This window comes from Corythoichthys intestinalis, chromosome 17 (genome assembly GCF_030265065.1).
Source record: "Corythoichthys intestinalis isolate RoL2023-P3 chromosome 17, ASM3026506v1, whole genome shotgun sequence".
NCBI lineage: Eukaryota > Metazoa > Chordata > Actinopteri > Syngnathiformes > Syngnathidae > Corythoichthys > Corythoichthys intestinalis.
The window spans coordinates 13,267,827-13,295,772 of NC_080411.1; the positions used below are offsets into that span (position 1 = coordinate 13,267,827).

General features: G+C 39.1%; 1 protein-coding gene across 4 annotated transcripts; it reads right to left on the reverse strand.

The window, feature by feature from the left end:
• Positions 1-1,111: 1,111 nt before the first annotated feature.
• Positions 1,112-27,946, reverse strand: dab2 (DAB adaptor protein 2). Of its 4 annotated transcripts, none has more exons than XM_057819298.1 (15): positions 27,798-27,946; positions 18,633-18,895; positions 15,628-15,767; positions 15,445-15,543; positions 14,983-15,114; positions 14,830-14,913; positions 12,880-12,906; positions 12,774-12,809; positions 11,892-11,954; positions 7,581-8,084; positions 3,072-3,189; positions 2,414-2,998; positions 2,201-2,352; positions 1,459-1,537; positions 1,112-1,390 (listed from the first exon to the last, which is right to left on the reverse strand). In XM_057819298.1, the coding sequence occupies exons 2-14, from the start codon at positions 18,775-18,777 to the stop codon at positions 1,472-1,474; spliced, it is 2,151 nt and encodes a 716-aa protein (XP_057675281.1). In that variant the 5' UTR covers positions 18,778-18,895; positions 27,798-27,946; the 3' UTR covers positions 1,112-1,390; positions 1,459-1,471. The 4 variants fall into 4 exon arrangements, with proteins under 4 accessions (XP_057675281.1, XP_057675283.1, XP_057675285.1 ...); XM_057819300.1 differs by lacking the exon at positions 27,798-27,946 and adding an exon at positions 22,495-22,578; XM_057819302.1 differs by lacking the exon at positions 7,581-8,084.

A 27,946-nucleotide genomic window follows, 5' to 3' on the forward strand; every position in this document is an offset into this window, starting at 1 on the left:
GTGTTACAACCCGCAACCCGGCAACTTTTAGTCATTCCGACGGAAAAAAAGACCCCAAATAAGACAAAAGTTCAAAGCGTTTCTACTACAATGCACGACAGAGCAACTGATTGTGACCCGTGTTTTGCCATTTCAATATGGTGACGCTTCGTTGTGGTTAGTGACATCATTAATGCCCGGATGTCCGACTGCGAGAAGAGCTAGCGTTGGGTCAAACATGTTACTAGCTTTTTGAACGTTTTTATTCACTTCAATTTATTTTTTCTCATGGGGTATTTGTGAGCAAGATTGAGAATATACAGTACAACTTTACTGTTTAACACGGCTATTGTTTTCCGAAAAAAAAAAAAGTTTTTCTGGTTTCATTTTGTTTTCGTTAACACTGAATATTGGAGTTTTATTCAGGCTATTAAAGTAGGAAAAAGGGATTTCCCTCCATTTTATGTTATATTTAGACAACATCAAAGTCAATTATTTTTTTTATTATTGTTGTTACATATACAGTGGTACCGCTACTTACGATAGTCATTGGTTTTGTATGTAGTTTCATAAAATGAAAATTCTATAAGTAGAGACACTTTTTGCATGTAAATGCCCTAGTCTGTTCCAAGCACTTAAATATTCATACATCTTTTACAAAGCGTAAAAATACATCAAAACATGTAAATACGTTACAATTAGATTATTGACAATAAACATAAAACGAGAATTGTGTATAATGGGGAAAAAAAGTACATTAAAGCGAATAAACTCATGTAAAACTATCGAAACGCCTTATGGCGAATAAAGAGAACGCTGGGATACATACACATACAGTAGTACATCTTAGCCAATTGAATGCCAGAAAGATGCTGAGCAATAGCCAACAGCAGAGCAGATTTAAGTGTGTTACGTTCAGTAAACTCCAGGAGCTGCGAGTAGCAGCCTATACCGTATTTTTGCCTTTCGTATCCTAAAATTGGTTTCGTAACATGAGGTAATATTTTCCCGAAGAGCCATCTCATAACCTGAAAATTTCGCTTGTAGGGGCGTTAGTAAGCAGAGGTACCATTTTAGTAATGTAGCCAATTGTCAAGTTAAAAATAATAATAATGACACCCCAACACATCCACAAGGTGCAGCTTCAACATTATTTTATTTTATTTTTTTATACAGGCAACATCAGCAGTGGACCTCCTGGGACCCTTCTTTCATACAAAATTTTTTCTTTTCCATCATTCTTCAGCAGAACATGACAATGTGTTGGATCATTGCTCTAAGGAAAAAATAGGGAACTACGAATCATACATAATAGAGACGGCAACGTGGAAGAAGGCTGGACGGAGACCATTTTCGATCGTCTCGGAGCGGTTCGTCCTCACGATGTTACTTCATGGAATCTCAATTACAGCTGGGGAAACAAAATGATTTAAGAAAAAGTAGGAATTAAGTATTAAATAGAATGAATTGGTGACTTACAATAATTGTACGGTCAAGCGAAGGGATTTCCAAAAGGATCTCCAAAGGTGTTCGTGGAGTTCTGAGCAACAGGGGCGGTCTGCCGTTAAGGAAGAAAAATATAGGATTCATGTTTGTTATACTTATCCCATCTGAGATTAGTTGTTGATAAATCGTGGTAGCCTAATCAATTACCAATTTCATCTTCATTTATAGTGATAAGCATATATTTAGAGACATTGACCCCAAAAATATTTTGAGCCACTTAATGTTGTCTTATGTATTAATTTAAGTATTTTTATTTGAAATTTGTAAAAAAAAAAAAAAAAGTACTCGATACCGTTTTTAGTACTACATAAATAAAAAGCCACAATTATTTTATGAACTCTGACATTACCATTGACAGCGATAGACGTCCAATCATGTGGCTTTTAAAAACTAAATTAAAACTTAAAGCAACTTTAAATAAGTATCACTAGTAGACGTCCAAATCCATTTGAAGTGGAATGAACGTTTATTCTTTGCCATCCCTCCCACTTCAGACGGATTGGACGTCAAGTGCCGTCAGTGGTAGCCAGTGTGTTAAGGAAAATGCAAAATGATACTTCATGACTAACAAAAGTACAAAAATGGCAAAAACAAATGAGTATCGATTCTTTGGCGATCAAATATCGTCTCAAGGGATACAATATTTCAATATCAATACTTTTGACAACCCTAGTGCCTAAATATTTTAGAGTAATCAGACAATGACATTCTGTACCATTGGGGCAGCCGGCACCCCAAACGGAGTGGCGTTGGGGGCTCCAAACGCCTCATCGAACATGTCTACATTCGGGCCTGGTCCCAGAGCTGAGCTGTTTGAGATGAAGGCGGCATCCAGGAGGCCAGGAGCATTCAGGTTTGGAGGTTTGTCTATGAGAAGGCAGGCTTTGTTAGTGTTGAAAACTTGGAAAGGGTTTCCACACCCCCTTACCATTGACTGCCGGTGACAACTGATTAATGTCAAAGTCGTCATGATCTGCAGCGTCTTGAGCCACGCCCACTTTATTGGAGAAGTACTCGTCGAAAGCCCCTGATTCTGTCGCCGGGGCGGCCGCTTGTTCGCCTTTCCTCGCAGGAATGGCGGGCGGTTTGGCCAGCTGGAAATTCTTGAACATGTCTTTCCCAGATTTCTTCTCTTTGTCGCCAAGAGGGTCCAAAGCAGTGAAGGCATTTCTCTCCACTTTTGGGGCCTCTTTCACAGGCGGCCGTGGGGGCGGGCGGGACGGACCTTGCTGCTCACCCAGGCCGGGGAAGGGGCCGGGCTGGAAAGGGTTGGTGGAAGCCGGGTGGCCCCAAACTGCGGGCGGCGAGGTGGGCTGGCCCCAGGCGAGTTGCGGGGCGCCGAACTGAGGAGGCATCTGCTGACCCCAGGCGTTGGGTGGTATGGGAATACCGCCAAAGGCGGACGGCTGTGGGTAGGCAGGGGCTCCGTACATGGATGGGCCAACGCTGGAGGTTGCCCACATGCCCGCAGTAGGAATGCTGGTGCTCGCTGTCGGTCCTAACTGAAGATCTCCTAAACATGAAAATTGTCATAAATCACTGAAACTGGGAACCTTAAAACCATTAGGCAGGCAACAAGCTCCTACCCAAAGCCGCGATAGAGGACTGCGTAGCGTTGGTCGGCGTATTGTTGAACAGGTTGCCGGCAGCCGACGAGCCATCAGAAGCAAACAAATCCGCTCCGAACGATTCACTTGCTGAGGCCTATTGAGAAAACACGATGAGCTTCAACCAAAAACAAAAAAAAATTTTTTTAAATATCCCGAATGACTTAAATTTTTGTTAATATGACGTCCATCTGCATAGTGCAGACAATGTCCAATAGTGTAGGAAGCACAACTAATAGGAGATGGCAAAACTGCTGCCAGACCAGCACCAACTCTTTGAAAAAAACTTACCGAAACCGAAATAAAGAATTCCCGCTAGTGGTGGGCGATATATATAGAAAACATAGTAAATTATGTATTGTTCCAAAAAATTTCCATCACCAATTTTCACTTGTATATTAACTCATTTGCTCCCAAAAACGTATGAATACAATCGATTTTTAATTGTTTGTTTCCCAAAAACGTATTTTTACATCCTTTACGTTTTTGTTTTGTTTTACAAAAGGCATCCCTAGGTTCTGATGCAACTTCACTACAATGCACAATGCTCAAAACCCATTTTAAAGCAAAAAAACTGGCCACTGAGGGCAGTAGCGCATTTGGTAAGAACTCATCCAGGACCAACAAAGGAAGTGAAATGAAGTGAATAGTCAGGAAACGGAAGTTGGAGGGACCTCGTGGCTTGTGAAGAAGCGTGAGGAAAAATGTGGAGAATGATGGAGAACAAAAGGCAAATGACACTGGAGGAGTGTTTTGGAACGAAAACGACAATAGTCAAAGAAAGATTTTTAAAAAATATCTTGATGAGACAGACGGTGATGAAGGAAAAGTTTACCCCGTCTGCCGAGACAGCCGCGGCCACAACAGCGTCATCTCTCAGTTCAGTAGTTTAGTTATGTGTAAATACATTGTTACTTTGCTATCAAAAGCTCTATTTGTCTTGTTGTTTATGTTATTTTGTAGAAGGAAAACATCAGATGTTTGGGATGACACAAAAGCAAAAAAATAGCTGTGTTAAAGTCAAAGTTATGTTTGAAATGTATGCTTTTACAAAAAGCTCAATTTCTGGTTTTTCATCAAATTGGAAAATTGCTCAAACTAAACTATTTTCTAATTCTGACTTCTAAAGAATGGAAAAAGATATGAACTTTTTTTTCCTGCTGAAAGAAGAGTAATCTTTCTTTCGGTGTGTTACATGTTTATATAGCAATAGAACAGAATTTTCTGTTGGCCTTGCAAAATCAGTCAAAATCCAATAAAACGGCCGGGATCGAAGGTGGTTGCTCCAGTGAAAATGGCTGGGAGTGAATGAGTTAAAAACTGGCCTCAACTCTGAAGTTCTGATACTGTTACTATACTTCTAAAATCAATGATGTAGAACGTCCACTAGAGGGGTGTAATGTGTCCCCACACAACAAAAACAGTGCATAATTAACAAACTTAAAGGTGGTGAACAAACCTAGCCAATACTTACATTGGGAAGGAATTAGCAACTAACAACGACAATAAGCTTGTAAATGCAGGGCATGCTGGGAATACCAGTGTCATTTGAATCTTGGCCAGCCCCACTCCCCATCCATGCAGTGAGTGAATATTCAAAACAATTGATAAAATACTGCCCAGGACTAACATGGTTTTTTTTTTTTGTCCACAAAATCAACTTTTTGCAACAAAATTAACACATAGTGATACTATTTGACTAGCATGCATTACCACTTACCGGTGGTTGTTTTATCGGCGGGAGCGTGTCAAAACAAAGAAAGGAAGTGACAGCATTAAGAGACAAGGGATAATTAGAACTGAAGCTCGTGACCACAGATGCATGCGTTCAGACAGAGCCCCATCCATCCTTTCTATTTTAAGTACCTAAGACCGTTTCAGCATTTATTCATGATCCGTGATAGCTTTCTTATTTGTTTCACTAACATTAATGGCGACAGACAAATTGATTTGGACAAAAATTAACGTCAAAACTGATACTGATGGTACCAACGAGTACTAAGAAATTATTTGAATATAATAAATCAATAGGACTGGATGGTTTTTGTGCTATTGAAATGAATGGAAAATAGGGCCATTGGATATTTTGCCCATTAGAAATTAATGGGTATGTTTTTAACAAAAACTGAATTTTTTTATGTATAAATGATGTGATTTGGATAAAAATTGTAGGAGAAGTAGTGTTTTGAAATTTCAATTTTTTTTTTTTTTTGTCAAAAAAACATGTTTTGGGGCAAACGGTCATTTTTGGCCTACCATATGAGAGCTCGCGTCGCATGAGAATTCCAGTCGTTTTAGTTTAAGAATGGTGTTTGGTCAAACAGTTTTGGCTGGGCGGCGCGCTGAAGAAACACCATTGAGAAAAAAGGAATACCGTAAATTTCGGATTATTAGCCGCTTTTTTCCTTCACTTTGAATCCTGCGGTTTATAGTCCAATGCGGCTTATTTGTTGATTTTTTTTGGGTTAATAGGTAACACTTTATATGACAGCGGTATCATAAGACTGTCATAATTGTGACATGACACTATCATGGGCATTACTGAATGCTTATGACGGATGTCATTAGGTGCCATGTGGCAAATTATATCACTAACTCCGTTTATGTCCAGTTCGGATCTTTTACATCCATTCAAAAGTGAGCTAATTTGCCAGATAACACTAAATTCCATCCATTATAGGCATTCACTATTGCTTATGACAGTGTTATGTCATACTTATAATTGTCTAATGACATTCTTATGGCACCACTGTCAAATAAAGTGTTACCAAATACCATAACTAGTAATTAATGAATCACCTGGAACAGTAACTGAAGAAATAATTAGCACAGAACATGAATTTTGATTGTTATTTACATCTGTAGTGCTGCAATGCATGCTAGGAGGCATGATGGACAACAACAGTGTTGACAGCAGGTGGCAGCAGAGGTTGATTGTCTCTCCCAAGGGAGCAGTGATTGCGACATGAAGCTTCTTGAAGCAATGATGCTTCAAAGCTTCATGGTGGTTCATTTGGTCATATGCTGTCGCTGTCAAATGAAGTGTTACCGGATGATATACTTTGGTGTAAATATCTCATAATACAGTGACGACAGCTGCGGCTTATAGTCCAGTGTGGCTTATCTATGAACAAATGCTGTTTTCGTCTCAAATATGGTGGGTGGCGGCTTATAGTCAGGTGCGCCTTATAGTGTGAAAATTACAGTACTAGTAAATGCAATTTCTGGAGAAATTGCAATGGTTGCTTTGCTTTGGCAGGTAAACCTTGGGGTCACTTCCTGTTGATATCGGGTTTTTGGTGAAAAATATTTTGTTTGTTGACTAGTTATTTTTTCGCACTATAAGGCACATAGGAATATAAAGTGCAACTTCAATTATTGGCCCATTTTAAAGCCATTTTCACAAATAGGGCGCACTGCTGTTGTACTGTTGTGGTTGCACTATGCATCCACTAAATGAAGCTGTGTTAAAAAGAATGTCATGCCATGATTAATATTGATCCGTATATAAGGCGCTTCAGCTTATACAGTAGGGCGCACTTGCGACTTTTGAGAAAATTGAAGGCTTTTAAGAGTGACTTATAGTGCGGAAAATACGGTACATTTTATTTGGATTTGTGAATGTGATGAAAAAGGAATGGAAAGCTTTCTATGCTAAAATATTGAATGCCCCATAGGAAATCAATGGAATTTTTTAGTTATAAGTAAAATTTTGGAAGAAGCGTGTTTTTTTTGTCAAAATCTGAATAGAAGCTCGCGTGGCATAAATATTTGGAATATGTTAAAGTTGGGTCGGAGTCGATAGTTGAAAGCGTGTAGCTTCTTTACACTAAAGCCTCGCGGGGTTTGGCGCCACGGAGCAAAAGTTTCAACATGGCAGAAATGGAGATACGTGATGCCCCGAAGCGCCTTTATGAGTCTGAAACTTGGGCTCATTTTGGCTTTGACTGCAAAAACGGAGGCGTGGAGTATTTAGAATCGTGCATTTTAGCAGGTTTGGACTAAAGCAGGTTTGCACTATAAAAAGAGAAAATGTTATAATGAAAGGCATATGTTGTTCAAACATAAAACAAAAATATTTTTACTTGAGTGCTCGTTAAGTTTTCAGGAATAAATTGACATAAATGCACTTTTATGTCAATTTTGCTTTATTTTTTCTAAAGTGATATACAAATATCACATTAATAGTCTTAAAATGTAGTATCAGGATTAATCAGGATCAAATCGAATAGTGATCTGTGAATCCTGATAGGAATCGTAGCGCCAGGTATGAGGCAATACACACCCTTACTACAAAGGCAGTCATTCTAGTAGTGTTGAATGGCTAAGGGGAAAGAATATCAAAGATATGGAATAAATGCTCAAATGGTTTTCTTTGATGTTTACAAGGGAGACCCAGTGCAACCAATGGAGATGTGCATGCAGTCCCCAAGATGCTCCACCTTCAGGCATTACACATGCAGCGAATGCTTTCCACAACAAGGTCACCTTCTGACTCCTTCGACCTCGTCCGGCCTTGGAGTTCTGCGGAGGCGGGTTTAGAACCACCGAGTCCTTGCTCGCATTCTCCGCAGATTGGTGGCTCGCACCGTTCGAGTCAAAAAAGGGGTTTTGCGCAGACAGAGACGATCCCGACTCGCTGCCGTCCATCATACCGCCGTGCGTTATTTTGCCTCCGAGCGGCCACTGGCCGTTGCGAAGGGCAAGGATCACGCTCTTACTGGTTAAGGCCTGCGCGGCGGCAACTCCGTTCAAAGGGTCGCTAACGGCCGTCCTAGCAGAGACGATCTGGCCGCCGTCGCCGACGGACAGCGGATCGTCTCTGAAAGGGTCGCTGTCCGGGGTTGGAAAGTAGCACAACGTTGAGCAGAAGGGATTCTCTGTCTGCGCCCTGTGGTCGGCGGCACAGGAAGTTAAAAGCTTTTCCTTTATGCAATTCTGATTGCTGTCGACTTCAGCGGAAAAGTCCAGCAAGAGAATATCATTAGAGTCCTGGTTCACATGAAAGGGAGATGCAGAGATCAGATCAACAAAGGGGTGAGTCAATAACAATCACAAAAGAGAAACATTTCAAGCTGCTACATGCGAAGAAAATGAACGTTTCCCTTTCGTTTTAATATAATTTCAATTAATACCTTAAAATAAGGGTTTCAAACGACAATTCTCTTTTTGAGCCTCTTAACTCATTGCTGCCATTAATGGCGATTGGCGTCCACTCCATCTGAACTGGGAGCGCTGGCAGTGAATGAACATTTCAGTTGCTGCCAGTTCTCCCATTAAAAATGGATTGGACTTCTAGTTGTGACAAAATGAATTAAATTCACAGTAGAAGGATGAAAAGAGCCACATGATTGGACGTTTATACTTGTCAATGGCACTGAAGAGTTCAACAATTCTTGTATGCATTTATAATTTGTATGAGTGTGTATTCTTTTAACACGGGGGGGGGGGGGGGGGTAAAAATCAGTAATGAAAACATCTAAAAAATATAAAATGTTTTGAATGAAAACAAATTCTCAATTTATCATTAAATTTCATTTAAATTTGGAAGTCAATTTTTAAGGAAAAATGGTAAATATTCTTTTGTGTTTTTTTTTTTTTTTTTTTTTTTTAAAGTGAAAATAAATATTCTTCCATTAAATTTTTAAATATTACCTCAGTGAAGTTGGCCTCACATCAGATGCAAATTTATATAAAAAATCATTTGGGCTACGTTTGAGCAGTAAAAAGTTTTGTTTGTGCCGCTATTGTTTTTTAGACATTTACAATTCTTTTATAGGTCAATCTGAGGTCAACTAGCACCCCCATTTTATTTAAAAATGGCTTAAAATTGTGTCAATCATTTATGCTTCATCACAGTCACAGTATAATGACATTTGCTGAGTATAATGACATTTGCTGACAATTGCCACGTTTACATGGAGCCAAATATTCCAATTACAATCGGAATATTTGTTCAAACCGAATAAATGTGTTCCATATAAACACCTCATTCGGAATGAACAGGCCCAAAACGAATGGAATTTCATTCCGATTCACAGGGGTGGAATATTCCTTTTCCCAAACCGATTAGAAGTAAAATTATATCATGTAAACAGGGAAGCGGAATGGTGTCTGGTTGCGTTCTTTCTGCACATGCGCCGTACTGACGTGGTGACGTCACTTGGTGACGTAAGTAACGTCACTAGCAACATGGCTTCCAAGCACACGCACAGCGCACCCACACAACTTTTTAAATGAACGGCGTATCATTCTGAAGTTTTGTTTCCACTCGACAAGTTAAAACAGCAGCTGATCAGACGATCGATCTCCATGTTTTGCAACGTGACGCTTTGTTTTGATTAATCTGCGCATGTCAGACGGCAGTTGTCAAACGTCCTCTCGGAATAAAGGCAGTCACATGTAAACGCTGGATCGGAATAGATGAAGTGACATGTAAACAGCTGATGTGAAATTTCCATTCGGAATGATTTGAATCGGTATGAATAAAAGTCAGCATGTAAACGTGGCTAGTGTGTGTTGCTGTTTTTGTCAATTGGTGTAAATATTGAAATTATTGTTAATGAGCCAACTTTAGTTGGTTGTCTGTTTGTTTAGTTGTATTTGTTTTTTTCTTCCTTCACTTTCATTATGTGAAAAGGAGTATCCCACGAAGTAAGAATGCTGAACATTGAGATCGGGGTGGGATAAAATAAGTTTTCCTCTTCCCACTCCCTTTCGAGTGCAATTATTTTTGTTGAATTATATTGTATTTGTTTTGTATTTTTTTGTGTGTGCATGCTCAAAATAAAAAAGCATCATTATCATCATGCTTCGTTTGTGCTGCAAAAAAACTTTGTGCTGCTATCGTTTAATATACTGTAAATGGAGATAATTTTGAGTGATGACGTCAATTGCAGCCCTTCCGTCGTGGCTGATGGAGAGTACAAACTCTCAGTAAGTAACAGAGGGGTTGTCCCAACAACTAGCACAAACGTAGCGCAAACGAATGGCAACCCTGGGGGGCTGAGAGTCACGTCATCACCCAAAATTAGGATCTCAAACCCAAAATTTACTGTAAAATGGACCCGAAGGGGTGCCATTCGTATGTGCTACGTTTGCGCTTCAGGGCACCGCACTGTTAGTTTTCATTAATTTTCCGAGTTGTTTATCCTCACGAGGGTCAAAAGGATGTCGGAGCTAATCCCACCTAACTATGGGCAGTAGGGGGGGTACACCCGGAATTGCTTGGCAGGCAATTGCAGGGCACAAGAGACAAACAACCATTTGCACACATTCTTATCTAGGGATAATTTAGAACACAATACAGGTAGTCCCTGGGTTACCACGTACCTGACTTACGTGATTTCAACTTTACGACGCCGGAGTCTGTTTTTTGGGATGCATGCTTTTAACTTGCCGCAGGAAGCGTAGAGCAGGTAATTCTAATGGCACGCAAGTAAGAGCGCATATACACACGAAGAAGAATGTATTTGCACACACAAAAGAAAGAGCACATTTATTCCAATGAAAAAGTCGCGAAGCCGAGAGAGAGGAGAAAGTTTGCAAGCCTGCACGCACATTTGTTGCTTGTGAAGCATTCATTGAGGCAACACCTGTATTTAACACCTTTTGTACTGTTTATTGTTAGTTTTCAATTGTGGTCCAATACTTGGGGCATTTGTGTGATTGTTTTTGAAGATGTGCGGAGGCTAACTGATAAGTGCTAATGGGTTATGTGGATTGTTATTGCTGTATCAGCAGAGAGTTATAAACGCAAATTTGAATTGCTGTTATTGAACAAGTATTTGATTTAATTTCATATTTATTTTAGTTACATTCTGCAAGTGTTGATGTCGTGAGCAGCTGAATAAATTCAGCAAACCACACGGACGGACGTCTGACAATGTGTTTTAGGAGCTCAAGCTTGCCATCTAGCTAGGACTTAGCTCCAACATCTTGGCGAGGACAGTGCAGTGACGTGTAAGACATGTTTTTGGATAGTCATTTTAAGATTTAGGGAGAATTTAGGGGTACTTAAGGGATTAATACAAATTTACGCGGAAATTCAGGTTCCATCGCCAGCGTAGGAACGGAACTCGTTCATGACCTGTGGACTACCTGTATCAAAAAAACACTGGCAGCACAAATGATTTTTTTTTTTTTTACAGCAAACCAAGCATAAACCCTAGGCACAATTTTTTTTTTGCCATTTCTAAAACAGAGGGCTGGTAGACCTCAGATTGACAAAAAAGAAAAAGGACTGTAAATATCTCAATAATGATAGACGCACAAACGCAGCAGAAATTATTGACATAATTTTTATATTTTAACAGGGGGTTAAAAACAATTATTTATTTTGAAAGGGGGAAAAAATTAACTATTCTGATTTATTTAAACTTTAGCATATTAGTGACGCATGACCTTTTTTTTGCTCTTTTACCGGCCACACAAAAAGACGTAGCGAGCCAAATCTGGCCCCTGGGCCTCGGGTTTAACACCAGAGTTCATTTCCTTTCGCAACCATGCTCGTAATTCAAAACAATGCCTTTGCTTTTTTTTTTTTTTTTTTTAATATTCTTCTATTAAGCAGCATGTAGCAGCTTTAAATGTCAGATGATTTGACATGAAATTCAACTCAATTCTGAAAGAGATTCTTTTTTTTCCATGACAAATGACCACAAAATATTCTTTTCAGAATTGAGTTTACACGTAGATTATTTGTAGCAAACTGATCATTAACATGAACGTTATTGTGGCATTTAGTGTCCGAAGACAGCGTGACGGTGACCGAGGTGAAGGGAAACATTGTACACTTACGTCCGGAGACCGGATGTCTGGAGGTGTCGACATGTCTCCGAACAGGTCCAGCTGCTCCACTGGCTGTTGGTTGCAAGCATACAAAAATATATCACTACAGCTTCATTTATTACATGTGTAGTGTCCAGAGGTGGGTAGTAAGTTACATTTTGAGGGGAAAAAAATTAATTCTTCGAGTAGTTTTACCATGCAATACTTTTTACTTGAGTAGATGTGTGAAGAGGAAACGCTACAGTAGTAGTTACATTTTTACTCTTTATTACACAAAAGCTTGTAGTCGGAAGTCCTATGATCACGATGTCACGTTCAATTGCGTGGTGAGTTTAAAGCACCATAAAATTCAACTATTCGATATAAAATTAATATTACTCGAAAGCGTGGATTTCAGCCTCTTCCCAAGTTTTATTTGGCGCCGATAGACCATTGAAATCCAAAGATATGATTATTATATAATTACACACTTGGAAATACGTTTTCTCCACTAGAGGGCATTCATGCTCCTTGGACGGCTGATGTTTCATTTCTGCGGATTTCGCTAGTCATAATTCAATAACTTGTGTGTATTTTTTGGCCTAATGTGGTCATGCATTAGGTTATAGTACAGTATTCTAATAACAGTTTATATACTGTAGATGACATTATGCTATGGAAAAAAAACTAACAAACAGTTACTCACAATGTCACTCATTACTTGAGTATTCTCTTCACTTGTACTTAAGTAAAAGTAGTCATTCAAAGAATTTACTCAATATTTTAAAGTCGCACTATTTTTGAGTAAAATTTTTGGCTACTCTACCCACCTCTGTAAAAGGTGAATAAATTATTCCATCAAGTTAATTGCAGAATGAGTGATAACCACAAATCAGAGTATAGTTGACTTACTTGGGCGCTTTTTACTGGAGCAGCATTACTTCCATTCTAAAAACGAAAAGATCAATACAGGTTAATAAACAGGTCTGTTTTGGTTTTTCAGTTTCCACATGCTCACCTCGACAACTGCACTGCCATTTTCTCCCTGCAAGTAAACACAAATGAGTCAGCACCAAGGTTAAACTAAATAAATGATGAAAACTAGAAATTAGCATTTTAGTTAATTGAAATGCAACAAACTAACAAATTCACAAAACTTAGTATTGTGTATTAGAAATTAGTCAAATGATCGCTTCTAGCCCTTTCCACTTGAAATGGATTGGACATCTATTGCCGTCAATAGGTCTTTTCAATGTCAATTTTCTTTACTGACTACCACAACACAAACTTTGAACTGGGCTGGCAGTAAATGAGTTAAACTCGTGATAACTTTTGAAGAGATGTCTACTAAAGTGACCACTGGTCCTGTAAAGGTGCAAGTTAATGGTGGAAACCTCTGGGTAACTCAAGATATGATACGATTGGTGATACAAGGCTCACGATAACGATCTCACGATATGGATATCGATGCACGGGCCAGAAATTATTTTTCAATAATTATTAATAATAATTATTTATAAGGGAGACTTCTTGTTGTTTTTGGGGCATTTACGGTTCCCTCCATAATTATTGGCACCCCTGAAAAAGATGTGTTTTTTAGCTTCTAATAATTTTTCTTTTTATTCAAATAATATGGGACCTTAATGGAAAAAAGAGAAAAATCCAACCTTCAATACAAGTGCATTCATTCAGTGGGGAAAAAATCCCACATAAAGAAAAAATTATTTGACATCAAATAATGTGTGTCACAATGATTAGCACCCCTGGTGTTAATACTTTGTACAATCCCCTTTTGCCAACAAAACAAGGTGTGGGACTGAGATGGCCATGGAAGGAGCTTGATTTTTGGTCTGGTGAACCATTTCTGTGTAGATTTGGCCATATGTTTAGGGTCATTGTCTTGCTGAAGGACCCAGTGACGACCCATCTTCAGCTTTTGGGCAGAGGGCAACAGATTTTGATTTAAAATGTCCTGGTATTTCAAATCATTCATGATGCCATGCACCCTAACAAGGTTCCCAGGGCCTTTGGAAGCGAAACAGCCCCACAGCATCACTGACCCACCCCCACCCCACAGTGGGTATGAGGTGCTTTTCAGCATGCGCATCTTTCGTGGCACGCCAGACCCACTTAGAGTGTTTGTTGCCAAAAATCTCAATCTTGGTCTCATCTGACCAAAGCAAACTGGGACTGTGTGTATTTTTGTGTGAGCCACTGTAAGTAATGTAAAAGACGTCAATGTTGTGGAGGTGGGGAACACACCACTAATTTTGCATCTGCTACAGTGCTTCAAGTCAGTTTTACTCAGATTTCTTGACATAAAACAGCTAGCTGAAAATAAGAATAACAGACATTATTTTAAGCAAAAAGTTTGTATATTTAATCTTAAAAGAAAAACTTGTTCGTCAAACATTGTTGTTAATGCAAGAATATTGTTCAAAACACTATTTGAAAGCAATTTTTTTCTTGATTTAGGTGACAAATTATCAACTTTTAGATGTATGGGCTCAATACGAATAAATTGTAATATTTACTTAAAGTGGAAGAATCTGACGCATTAATCTGTTAACTAGCCTTTGACTCAAAACAAGATGGAAGAAAATGATTTGACCAGATTTAACAAAAAAATATCAGATTAAGACGTTATAAATTTGCAGTGTGACAGTTAGTATAGGTCAATGCAGATTTATTTTGCATTAATCATTTAGCCTATCAAATAATTCTGTTCATATTGGTGAGAAGTGTAGCCCTGACCCCCGTTCACCAAATATATTTGGTCTTATTAATGTCCCGTCCCTAGCAAAAAGTGTACATGCAGGTTATGCTGTTATATCGTCCCTACCAATATTGAGACCAAACCTACGCCCTTGTGATGGTCTCACAGAGTTCAAATAGGCGTCAGTCAGGTCACACTTCTTTCCCCTTGATGCATTGAATGGCCACAAGATGGCAATGTAATCCTCCTTACCTTCTGTGAGGCCTCCGCCTCCTTCTTCCTCATGTTGAAGATGACTTGAAAGAGGTCCTTCAGGTCTATGACCAGCGGTTCCGCCTGCCAGACAACACGAACCACCGACCCGTCAAGAAACGTAAACGCAAAATTTACCCGACGATCGGTAACCTGCTGGGCCGTCTTGATTGCGAAAAACTGATGCTGGCCCTCTGCGCCGCACACGTAGCCGAAAGCTCGGTTGTCCGTCACGTCTCTGGCGATGAAGGAGATCTTGTTCACCACGTGCTCGTGCTCGATCACCTGAACCAGGAAAGCTGCCACAATTAATCGACAACCAATGGAATATCAAATTAACCAAGGACTATTTTGATAGTTGTTTAGTCTTTTAAAGACATTGTCGGAATTAGAATTGTTCAGTTATTCTTAATTTTTGAAGCGCTAAACTCATTGGCTGCCATTGACGGCATATATTCATTCGATAGCCTTGAAAGACTTGAAAAAAATTGCATTTTATGTTCAGTTGGGTTATCATTGTTTTGTTTGGGTGACGTCAATCGCTATCAATTGTAGCCTTCCTACTTTATTTCTCACAATACCTGCTGGAGGTATAGGAAGAGGGACAAAACTTACTCCCGATTTTTCGTCAATGATTTTGATGCCGGACATGGAAATGTTAACCCAGATCCGCTGTTTGTGTTTTCCTTGTGAGCGCGCAGCTACCGCCATTCCCTGGATGGGAATAAATTCATATGTAGCAAAGCGGGGGGAAAAAAACTGAAGTATGCAGCAGTTGGAAACTGCCATGGTGGTCACCTTCAGTTTCATCATGGAGTCCTGGCACATTTTGTCTCCTCGGGCTTCGGGGACGTCGTCAATGCCGATCAGTTTGGCTTTGTACCTCACGCCGTCACCTTGAAACCTGGCCAGCAGGTACTCGTCCGTTTTATCCGCCACTGCAGGAGAAAATTCCAATCATATTTGACATTTTGGCGTTCAAATGATGCGTTCGCCGACATTCCTAAATTACACACCATGTCAGAAAAATCGTATTTGTAGCTTTTTCCATTTCTATATATTAAGAACATTGGTTTGTTTTGTCAAAAAATAAGTTTCTAGAATTTTTTTTTTGTCCACAATTCAATCATGTGATCAGAAATCCTGCATGATCATTTTCAGAGTATCAGAATCGGGTTTTTAAAATACTCATTATATTATAGTACTTATTTTAAATTTTAAGTATTAACAACGTGACAAGCTGATAGTCTTCTACACAAATTACAATGGTACCTTGAGATGCTAAAGCTTCAGTACACGATTTTAGGAAAACTCGCTTCATATGATGAAAAATGATACATACTGTAAAAGATTCCTGCAAGTAGAAACTTTCAAAAGTCACACCATAAGATCTTTCTGCCACATTAGTCAATCTTTCCCATGATCAGTGAAGGAAAGCAACGAAGTAAAGGTACTTCGTTATTGTACTTAAGTACACTATTATGTACTATACCTGTACTTTGAGTACAAATATGAAGTGGTACTTTTTACTTTTACTTCACTATGTTTTACAGCAAAAATCTGTACTTTTTACTCCACTACCTGCCAAATTGTCACCTGCGTTACACATTACTTTTGTTTGTATTTTCCTCAGTTTGAATTCATAGTTTTGTTTTCATGCCTACGGGGCAATCGATATGCCCCATGCACCTATATCGTAACTGAGCACTACAGGCACAAAAAGCAGTACAAGCAAGATTAGGCAAATGAACAAGATATTGACCAATAAAAAGCAACAGTGAGAGCAGCGTGCCTTCAGATGGGTACTGCACACTTTCCAGTCCAGTAGATGAGGGTGTGTACCTGATAGTTGCATGCAATCCGCTATTAAGCTAGGTTTTGGACTTTTAAAAAAAAATAAAATAAAATAAAATTTTTTTTTTTTTTAAAAAAAAGCTTGTTAAGCTTCTGTTTACAGTGCAGTCAATATTATTGCTTGTTTCACATAAAATTGATCAGTCAATGAATTTTCTGGTTCTTTCTTTGAATATTGGAACAGATCTCATTTTTGCATCGGGAGAAAATACTTATATTTTTTACCTGTAAAATAGATTATAAAGCAAGTACTTTGAGTAAATTTTTTAGATACTTCTATTACTTAAGTATTTTTTGCCCCTGTTTCTGTACTTTTACTTAAGTAGAAAAAGTGAGACCTTCATCCACCACTGGCCATGATGCAAAGTAACATGATTCTTCTCCCCTATTGGCCTATAGACCCTACCCACCGACGTCACAAAATCACGTGCTCGCTGTATGGTTCCGCCCCCTTGTCCGTCATTTTGTGTCTGTATTATCAATGGTCTCAATTGATCGAGCAATTTATCATGCATTTCATGGAAGACCCGGTGCTTTCGGATGCCATAAACTCACTTGACGCGTTGCATAAAAGGCGTTATGTGGAAAAGCTTCAGTTTATCCATTCGCCAGATCCATATTTGATGCCTAAATCGATGTTTTTCGACCCACTGTCTCCGCCGTTTTTGCCTGACATCTGCTAGCTACCCTGATATGTACAACTATCTTGTCCACACAAAATCAGCCTATTCTCACGAAAGTTTGAAAAACTTCAAGAGCTTGGAGGCTTATAAATACTTCGTTGCTGGTTGGGTGAAACAGGTCCTCGTCCACGAAAAGTCGGCAGGAATATATCTTGTGCTTGGAAAGGTGAGTTACGAAATTTTCAATTCAAAATCTTTTGTTATTGCTAACATCCACTGTCAAGTCTAATGTATTTCATGTCGTTTGTCAATGGAGTTAGGGCTTTTAATGTTTATATGGTTTAGCGATAGCACTCTCACTACATACATACGTGTATGTTGTCGGCGATTAGCCTAGCATTGATCTTAATTGTGGTTGTCAGCCCAAAACCCTCTAAATATATATTAAATGCATCTTACCAGATATAAAATGACTACTACATAATCTGTGGTAATCGTTTGGAGCCCAGTTTTCTCGTCGAATTGCAGCAGCCCATCTCGCTCTCTTCTCTCCGGGTCTCTCGGAATCCGGTAGAACTTCAAGTCTCTCAGTCTTCTCCGTCTATCTTCTCTGTTATTGCAACCAACCGCCACACACGCCTTCACCATTTTGATTATTAATGTTAACGAGCAGAAAAACACGTCGTAAATAGGAGGAATGTACGTAGCCGTAACAGGTAAACATGATGTGTTGACGGACAATTGGGCGGCACCAGTCAGGAGGAAGGAGTTGTGACGTCACGTGGGTAGGGTCTATTGTTGATGGTGTTTCAGTTTGGGCGACGCAGTGTGATGACATGCACAGGCGTGACAGTGTTGTTGTTGTCGTCACAAGCAGAAGTCACTTTGGTCCGCTACAATGCTATTGCTTTCAGACATCGCCCGACTCAAAAGGTTTCACTTTTTTTTCCTGCATTGTGTTCTATAATAAAATTCAATGTAGTGTTTTAGTATAGCTTGGGACGTAAACCGTCAAGATTTACATGTAAAACGTGGTTCATTACATGAAAGCCAGTCCGGAACGAATTAATTTCGTATCTTTAGGTACCACTGTACATGCAAAACAACATCCTTAGCGATAAAACACTGCCAACTACTGGCGTTGGTTTCTAACTACAGTTATAAAAAGGCTTGAATTTCATAAACAAGCTGGGAGGGAGGGCATTTCCTCCACACCTACCCTTGAAAAAGGTACATAACAAATACTACCTAGAGTATAAAACTCAATTCAACTTCATTTTTATAGCTCTTTACAGGAGTTTAGACTTTACAAGTGGATTGTCTCACCTCTCTTTTTGTCTTTCCTGAATGGAACTTTAGACACTGCGGTCGCAGGTGAGGCAGGAGGGGAGTTTGAGGTCGGGGCCGGTGATACAGGGCTCGCGTCGGCGTTGACGACGACAGGCATGCTGGTCTCCACCACGGCAGACATATCGCGGGAGTGGGCGTGGGATTCTCACTAGAGAACAGGATGTCGGTCAATGTTGGTCGAGCTCAGCGTTCAAGGGGCTGGAACGCTCTTAGCATCCACGCATGCTTCACGGGATTATCTGCAATGAATAATCAGATGAGTCAATTACAAAAAAAGTGTGGCTATTTATTACAATATTTCATTTAACTTAACAGGAACTAATAGAACAGAGCACATCACCCCTGTGCTCCAGGGCCTTCACTGGCTTCCAGTCGAGTTTAGAATTAAATTTAAAATCCTCCTTCTGACATTTAAGACCATTAATGGTTTGGGGCCATCTTATCTCACCAATGCTCTAGTTCCATATCGCCCCAACAGAACACTCCGTTCTCAGAATGCAGGTCTACTGGTAGTTCCCAGGGTCTCTAAAAGTACAGTAGGAGCTAGAGCCTTTAGCTACCAAGCTCCGGTCTTATGGAATCAGCTTCCAGCTAGTATTAAAGAAGCAGACACAGTCTGTACATTTGAGATTAGACTAAAAACGTTCCTATTTGACAAAGCTTACGGTCAGGCTAATTGAAACTGGACAAGACCCACAGTTCAGTCTAAGATGCACTAAAAGCTATAACGCTGGGGGAAGTTCAGCCACTGAGTCCTATCCCCTTTTCCTCACTCTACTTACCACTTGTCTTACTCGATTTCTCTTTTCTAATTGTAATATCTAGTTGACTAGTCTCTTCATCACTAGTCACCCGGTGTCCCCTTTCCCCCCTCCCCTCTGGGGAGAGGCTATTTTTCAGCCGCAGCCTCCTGACTATTCTGACCCCTGGCTGGATGGACGTCCTTGTTGCCCCCCCGTCTCATCTGGCTAGATAGGCCTCCTCTTGTTTCTTCATTCAATTACATCTCTACAAATTGGACCTCCTGCTGCTAATACCCACAATCAGTCCTGGTGCATCTATAGCCTGTCCGTCCTGGGAGTGGATCTCTCCTGACTGTGGTTCTCCCCAAGGTTTCTCATTTTTCCCCAAATGGTTTTTGGAGTTTTTCCTTGCCAACATGGAGGGTCTAAGGATGGGGGTTGCCCAGGACTTGAACTTTATTCATTCATGTACTGTTTCTAACTGTGTATCATATTGCCTCTGCAAAGCCCTTTGAGACAACCTTGTTGTGATATAGGGCTATACAAATAAAATTGAATTGAATTCATCCTAAAACCAGTTGACAGCACTAGCTTTAAAGAGAAGCCATGAGAGACGCATGCAAAGGTTGTTTGCCGTTTAGCTACCGGGTAGATTTGGTTGACAACCTTGCAGTAAACCTTTACAACCACAATTGCATGTGACCCATAAAAGCATCCTTACCTTATAAGACCTCCAAGGTGACGAAACATGCTGAATAAGACCAGGTGACTGCTTTAAACAGTAGCCAATAAGACTTTATTGCCATTTTTTAAACTTCCTTTCATAAAATCCTGTATTCATGTAATTGAGAGGAGCATTTTTGCAGGAACTCTACAGACACAAATTGTAAATATCAATATGGCTTTTGCAGTGCCGAGTGATGCAACTGGTCAGCCATCATGACTCATGAGTTGCTGTAACTTTTCAATAACCATTAGAGTTTCGAACTTAAAATAGGGTAATCTAGCTCCTTCCCAACATACAAAATTTGTATGTACGAACTTGTCCAGATGTAAACCTTCAACATATTCATTGACATCATCTTGTGGCGTTTGAGGGTACTACAAAAGCACATACTAGCTTAGTTTTCCATCATTATGATACTTTTCCTCTTAAAACTATACAGCAAATTCCATATATTTTATTATTTGTGGTAAAGCGCCTTGCTACTGGAATACCAATGAAGTTTGGCAGTGCTATGAAGACTAAAATAAACATTAAAGTATTAAAATATCCTAAATAAATGAATGAATGAATATTCAATACCCATATTCCAGATTGGAGTAATATCATATAACCTGAGATTCACCATCTTCCAGATGAAATGGGTGGACCGTTTGAACAAGGTAAACCAATATCACGCACTCCCAACATGCAACATACCTCAGAACCTTTCCGTAGCTCAATGCTAATATCCAGCGAGACTACAAGTAGCACAGGACTGAACAAAGGTTGGACACGGGCAAAGGTTGAACAATGAATATGATCTTGTGATGCCTGACAAAGCATCTGCTGATGGAACTCAGGCAAGCGAACAAAATAGTAAAAACAAATGAGAGATAACGATAGAACAGAAGTTCATACGATGTGTCCAGCTTTATGTTCTTTTAAGCCATGCAAGCACATGGAATGATTGATCTTTTTGATGATGACCCAAATAACTTTAATAAGTTGGCAACTATTCATGGACATTTTAAGAGCCTCAACATACTTAATTCGCTTCGATCAGGTTAAATGATTACATATTATATATTAGCATTAAGCTAGCATTTGCTACCTTTTGAGCACTCATTTTCAATGTAATGCCTGTAACCCATTCCCAAAAAATTGGGACAGGCAAAAGACAAGACCAGGAAATTAAAAGATGTTCCAAAAAAAAAAAAAAAAACAAGTTAATTGGAAAAATGTGTGTTTTATGATTTAGCGCAAAAGTTCACCACTTCGTAATCAACTGCGTGAACACAATTCTTAATGGCGGAAAAAAACAGACAAGGCTGAAAAATCAGTTTCTGCTCTTGCACCCCTCTTTAAAATAAACTGCTGTATTTTAAGCCAAAAGAACCTTTGTGTTTGATAGAACAAAATGTCTTTATGCTGCCATAGCAGTTTCATGGCGCATTAAGTCCCCGAACTATTTCTAATTTGTCCGTTTTACCCCGGAGACCCCCGCTTACAGACAACGTGCAACCGCTTTTGTTTCAACCCAGCCATAAAAAGAAGTAATCACATTTATTCTGTGAAATGTCTATCATTTTTAGCTTAGAATCTTTGACTGATGTCTAGTATTTAGTAAAAAAAGAAAAAGACTTATTCACTCGCGTATTTTAAACATTTAAACCAGGGGTCCCCAAACTACGGCCCGCGGGCCGGATATGGCCTGCCTCCACATTTGGTCCGGCCCCCTGAACAATGCCAAAGAGCATTTTGACCCCCAAATAGTGTTATTTATTTCCTGGCATTTTTCTTTGAAGAACTCATAGAGGGTTATTATCTATTTCATTAATAGTGTTATTATTATATTTAGGGCTGTCAAACGATTAAAAATTTTAATCGAGTTAATTACGGCTCAAAAATTAATTAATCGTAATTAATCGCAATTAATCGCAATTCAAACCATCTATAAAATATGCCATATTTTTCTGTGAATTATATATATATTCTGTAAAATAAATTGTTGGAATGGAAAGATAAGACACAAGATGGATATATATATATACATAAGGACTGTAGTTGGCATTTCACTCTACTGTCATTTAAATCTGTCTGTGCTGTCCTCACTCCGAAGCGTCTACTTTTTCCAACGCTAGACAGCTAGTGAACGGCGCCTTAATAATCAGACTTCTTCCTTTTTCATCTGATTTATTAATAAATTGGCCTCAAACCATTGTCCCCTTTAAAACTACAAAAAAAAGTACACAAGCATTGCATTAGCAACAACGTTAGCTTAGCACGCTATACAGGTTAACTAAACATAAACAAAAAGCGTCTCATACAAAAAATATAACATTTCGCTTATTAACATAATATGTACATTCTTTACAACAACCATACTTACGGACAAATCTTGTCCAAGGATCATATAAGCACAACAGAGACGTCGTGCAGCCATATTGAACGAAAGGAGAAAAACAATAAACCATGTCGCAAAGCGACCACAAGAGTTCGCTGTTAGCACAAAAAGCCTTGCTGTAAAACTTATCAAAAGGCAGAATACTGTCTGAGCGGGACATGTGTGTTAATTGCGTCAAATATTTTAACGTGATTAATTTAAAAAATTAATTACCGCGCGTTAACGCGTTAATTTTGACAGCCCTAATTATATTATTATTTTTTATTTTTTTTTTTTAACTTTTGTTCCATGAAGAATCCAGAAAGGGTTATTTGATTGTGGCTTTCTGAAAAATAATACATTTTTACATTTAGGCACTCCTGCAATCGTCACACTTTTTCTGTTACAAACTGACCCCGGCTCCTCATCAGAGAAGGGAAAAGTTATGTGCCCCTCACAGGAAAAAGTTTGGGGACCCCTGATTTAAACAAATTACGTCACAATGAAAAAAATTTTGTCTGTAAATAGGTCACGGATATCTACCATATTTTAGATAATCGATCCAAACAAATTGAAAAAAAAAATGTTTGAAAGGGTAAATATTTGAACATTTTGACCACTCCGTGATGTCTACGATTTCTGCGTCGCGATCCTTGTTATATTATCATGTTTCACCCATAAAATCCCCAAAAAGTCCAACTGTGGCCAGGGTTTTGGGATCAAAACAAGCCAAGTACGTGATAGTATCTCGTTAAAATCATGCTGTCTGAAATTATGTCAACACAGATAATAGCTATTTATACAAATTAAATCTCGAACATTTAGGTGGTAGATAATGGATGAACAAAAAAGCCATAAAGACAACACCAACAAACAATACTCCTTACAAGGACTGACGCAAAACGGAGGTGTGCTGTGTTTCAACGAATCCACATTTAAAACAGTTTCTGAAAATCATGCATGTCATGGCTCCTTGGCCAAAGAGGATAAGGACCATCCAGATTGTTGTCGTGTCTATAGCATGGTTGACTTCACATCTGTGATGGCCCAATTAATGCTGAAATGTATTCAGGTTCAGAAACACAATTCCTTCCGTGTCCACTAAAATGGCCGCCTAACCTTACGACGCTACTAATTATAAACATTTCTAACAAATACGTTGCCAACTGATACAACCTTTGAGTGAATATATCGGAAACGCGAAGAAGGGAAGAGCAGATAAAAGAAACTGTCATCCTCGCCAAAGCATCCCACTCAAGACTCTTCATCTTATCAAACCAGGGGCTTTTTAAATGGGTTGCTTTTCATAGATGTAAGCAGATTGCTGGGTTGAACTTTACTAGCCCAAACTACCATCCGTGCTGATAAACACCGGCCTTGGTGGAGGTCAAGTCTTTGCACCAGCTGCCCGATGATTACCTTACAACTCCCTATTGCAGTGATTGCAAACACACGTTATATACAGATATTAGAAAAATCTGACTGCACAAGACCTAATCAAAATGTCCAAAAGTATACAATGGGTGTTGAACCAACTACAGTTGATACCTTCACGCCTTGATTCATTCATGGAATCAGGTAAAAAAAAAAAAAAAAAAGGATTTAAAAAAGTACAGATTCATTTTTATTTTCAGGGATCAACTCATTGACTGCCATTGACTATGATAGACGTCCAATCCATTTTGACTGTGAGGGTTTGCTATCGGGTCTGATTACATCAATTTCAGTTGATTAGAATCAGGTTTCTTTAAAAAAGGTATGACTCCGTTTTTATCTTCAAGTATGAACTCGTTGGCTGCCATTAACTGCGATAGACCTCCAATCCAGTTTGACAGGGTCAAATTGGATTGAACATCTATCACTAGAGATGTCCCGATCGATCCGGTCCGATCACGTCATTTTCAAAGTATCGGAATCGGCAAAAAAATATCGGACATGCCTTTTTTAATATATATAGATTTTTTAATTAAATCGTTTTCTAATTGTATTTAACGTTACAGACAAAATGTCTTACACTCATCCAGAGTCTTTAATTTTGGTTTAAAGATTGGTTCATAATAACAACAAACATCCTCCCCTGCCATTTATTGTCGCACTCACAAAGTGTGGCACCGAAAAAAACTATTTAACATGTTTATTGTTTACATATTTTATGGCACAGTGCTGATAAGCTTTGTTTTGATCCAAAGCAGTGGAACAATGTCATGTTGGACAATAAAAAAAGATACTTGGAGCAATTGAATTGAGTTTTATTCTTTTTTTTTTCATTGCCAAAATGTATACGATCAGGAAAAATTATCGGGAATGATTGGAATTGAATCGGGAGCAAAAAAAAAAAAAGCAATCGGATCGGGAAATATCGGGATCGGCAGATACTCAAACTAAAACGATCGGATCGGGAGCAAAAAAACATGATCGGAACAACCCTATCTATCACCATCAATAGCAGTGAAATATCAGTCAAAAAGCCAGTCATCTCTGTTGAGTCGAGGTCTATCAACGGCAGCAATAAAATAATCCAGCGGTATAAGGACATTGCAAAATATATATTTACACTACTGAAAAAAACTTTTAAGAACAAAAAAACCAAAATAATCCAATGTATAAACATTAAAAATAGCTCAATTTTTGTAAAACAAAATACTGAAATTTTAGTTTCCCATATGATTAACATGTAGTCAGGTTTTGACCCTTGCGCTAATAGCAAGGCACTGTCAAAGAGACTAGCTCCACCTAGTGCTAAAGCTGACAAGTGCAGCAATGTAGGCTGAATTCAAGCTTCTTGTGCTTGCCATATTCAAATTTGAAATATTAAAACTAGGCAGCAGGCCATAGTTTGGACACCGCTACTCTCTCCAGTTTCACACAGACATGCGGCAGACAAAATAGTAGCCAGACGATTGCGTTTGACACCACAAGGTGAGAGTTTGGTGATAAACTTAACACTCTGGCTTTCACGCAGATGTCATGTAATTCTTGAATTAGCAACTTTACACAGAACACCAAGAAGGGAAACAGGCAAAAGTATTGGCACGTTGAAAGTAGTGCTGCAACAATTAATCGATTAACTCGCGTAATTCGATTAGAAAAAAGCTTGGGACCAAGTTTTGCTGCTTCGAGGATTTGTTTAATTAGAGTGGCGTTGTAATGGTGCGCAAGTTGTCATGGTAACATAAGCAAATGTGGGTTTCCCCCAAAAAAAATTTTGGGGAAAAAAATATTTTTATTATTTAATTTTTTTCTTTGACCGAAAATAATTTTTTTGATTGAAGTTTCAATTTTATTTTTGCATTCAAGCTAGGGCTGTCAAAATTATCGCGTTAACGGGCATTAATTAATTTTTTTAATTAATCACATTAAAATATTTGACGCAATTAACGCCAATGCCCCGCTCAGACAGATTTAAATGACAGTACAGTGAAACGCTCACTTGTTGTGTTTTATGGAGTTCTGCCGCCTTCTGCTGGCGCTTGGGTGCGACTGATTTTATAGGATTCAGCACCCATGAGCATTGTGCAAGTAATTATTGACATCAACAATGGCGGGCTAATAGTTTATTTTTTGACTGAAAATTTTACAAATGTTATTAAAACGAAAACATTAAGAGGGGTTTTAATATGAAATTTCTATAACTTGTACTAACATTTTTCTTTTAAGAACTACAAGTCTTACTATCCATGGATCGCTTTAACAGAATGTTAATGTCATCTTGTTGATTTATTGTTATAATAAACAAATACAGTCTTTATGTACCATATGTTGAATGTATATATCCATTTTGTGTCTTATCTTGCCATTCCAACAATAATTTACAGAAAAATATGGCATATTTTATAGATGGTTTGAATTGCGATTAATTGCAATTTTTAAGCTGTGATTAACTCGATTAAAAAATTTAATTGTTTGACAGCCCTAATTCAAACACATTTTTTTGATCGAATAATGAAGAGACAAATTTACGTCCGTATGAATCCGCCCGGTGGATACAATTTTTGACTGGGGTAACAACATTGGCAAGACACCGGTGGGCGTACCATATTCAATGGATGACGATCTTGGCAAAAAGTATAAGTGTTCTAAGCAGCCCGATTTCGAATTCCCCTCAAGAATGATGGGAAACAAAAAAAATGTGCATTTCAACTTGTTATAATAAATATTCTTGTAAGTTAATTTAATTGCTGACACTGCGTTTTGGGGTCATCAACATGTTGTGCCCAGGGCCAGCACAGCCTATACACAGACTATGCAGCTGCTTAGGGCCCCTGACCACTAGGGGGCCCAGTAAGGGGGCAATCTGGCAATTGTTTAATTTATATTCTATTTTGTTTACTACAGTTTGCTTTATTTGACTTTTGTGAGTTTTGATACTTGATAAGCTTAAAAAATTCTTTCCACTTTTAGAAAAAGGTTTGGCGTTATCTACTGTAAGTACTGACAATCATTTGGGGTGAGAAGTTTGAAGAATGCAGTGCAACAAAATCTGATTAATATACAAAATATGGACATATAGGTTGGATTGCATGTATGGGTTTCACAGTACACTGTGACGAAATGGTGGGCCAAAAATATGGGCCCCTTGGCATTATTTTGCTTAGGGCCCCTAAATGGCCCTTGTTGTGCCTCCCCTGGCCCAAAAGTCAAACTCCACCTATGTTGGAAGAATAGAAACCACCTCGAGTTAAAATTTTCCAACAGGGTTTTAAATAAGGTGCTTTATTTCTTGTTCAGTGTCCGTGCAAACTACTCGATGGTGTCATTTGGACACCTTCCAATGTGTTTTTTGTCACTCCCTGACATTACAAACACATGACCAGCCTCAGCTGTTCACCGCCAATTACAGTTAAAGGATCACACTTTAACAAGGACTTTGGGTCACTACCCTCAAACGTCAGCAGAATATTCAGGCCCTGCAAAGAAGGTGCTGGCGGGGAGAGAAATGTCACAATCCTGGGGCCTTCAGGAAACGTAAAGCGGTGCACATCTGGAGGAAATCAACTAGTGAGTCAGCGAGTGAATGAGAAGTGGTGTAACACTGCACGCACACACACGCCAACATGGGCCTCTGGTGCACAATGAGGAGGAGGAGGTGAGGAAAAGTCATTTTTAGACTCCTTGCCCTGGACATTCCTACTGTGATTTATGGTCTTCTGTGGGGGTAACAAGCCTAGAAAGTTCGGTCAAATCAGTGTTGAACCCCAACGGAGAATAAAAAGTTTGATCTAGACAAGCGTCGCAGCTGCGTCAAACAATCATAGATGTGAAGTTGGGGGCACTGAAAAACATGAACGGGAAAATGGACGTGGACTCACCGTGTTTTTGCGGAGATGGCAATCCGCTCGAGGGTCGCTCGGGAGAAGTTTTTCTGGAGCGCCTCGCACGCTCGCTGTGCCGCAAACTTGTCACGCTGGAAGGTTTTCGTGGCTGCCTGCTTGCCTGCAAGCCAACGCAGCTTCTGAAG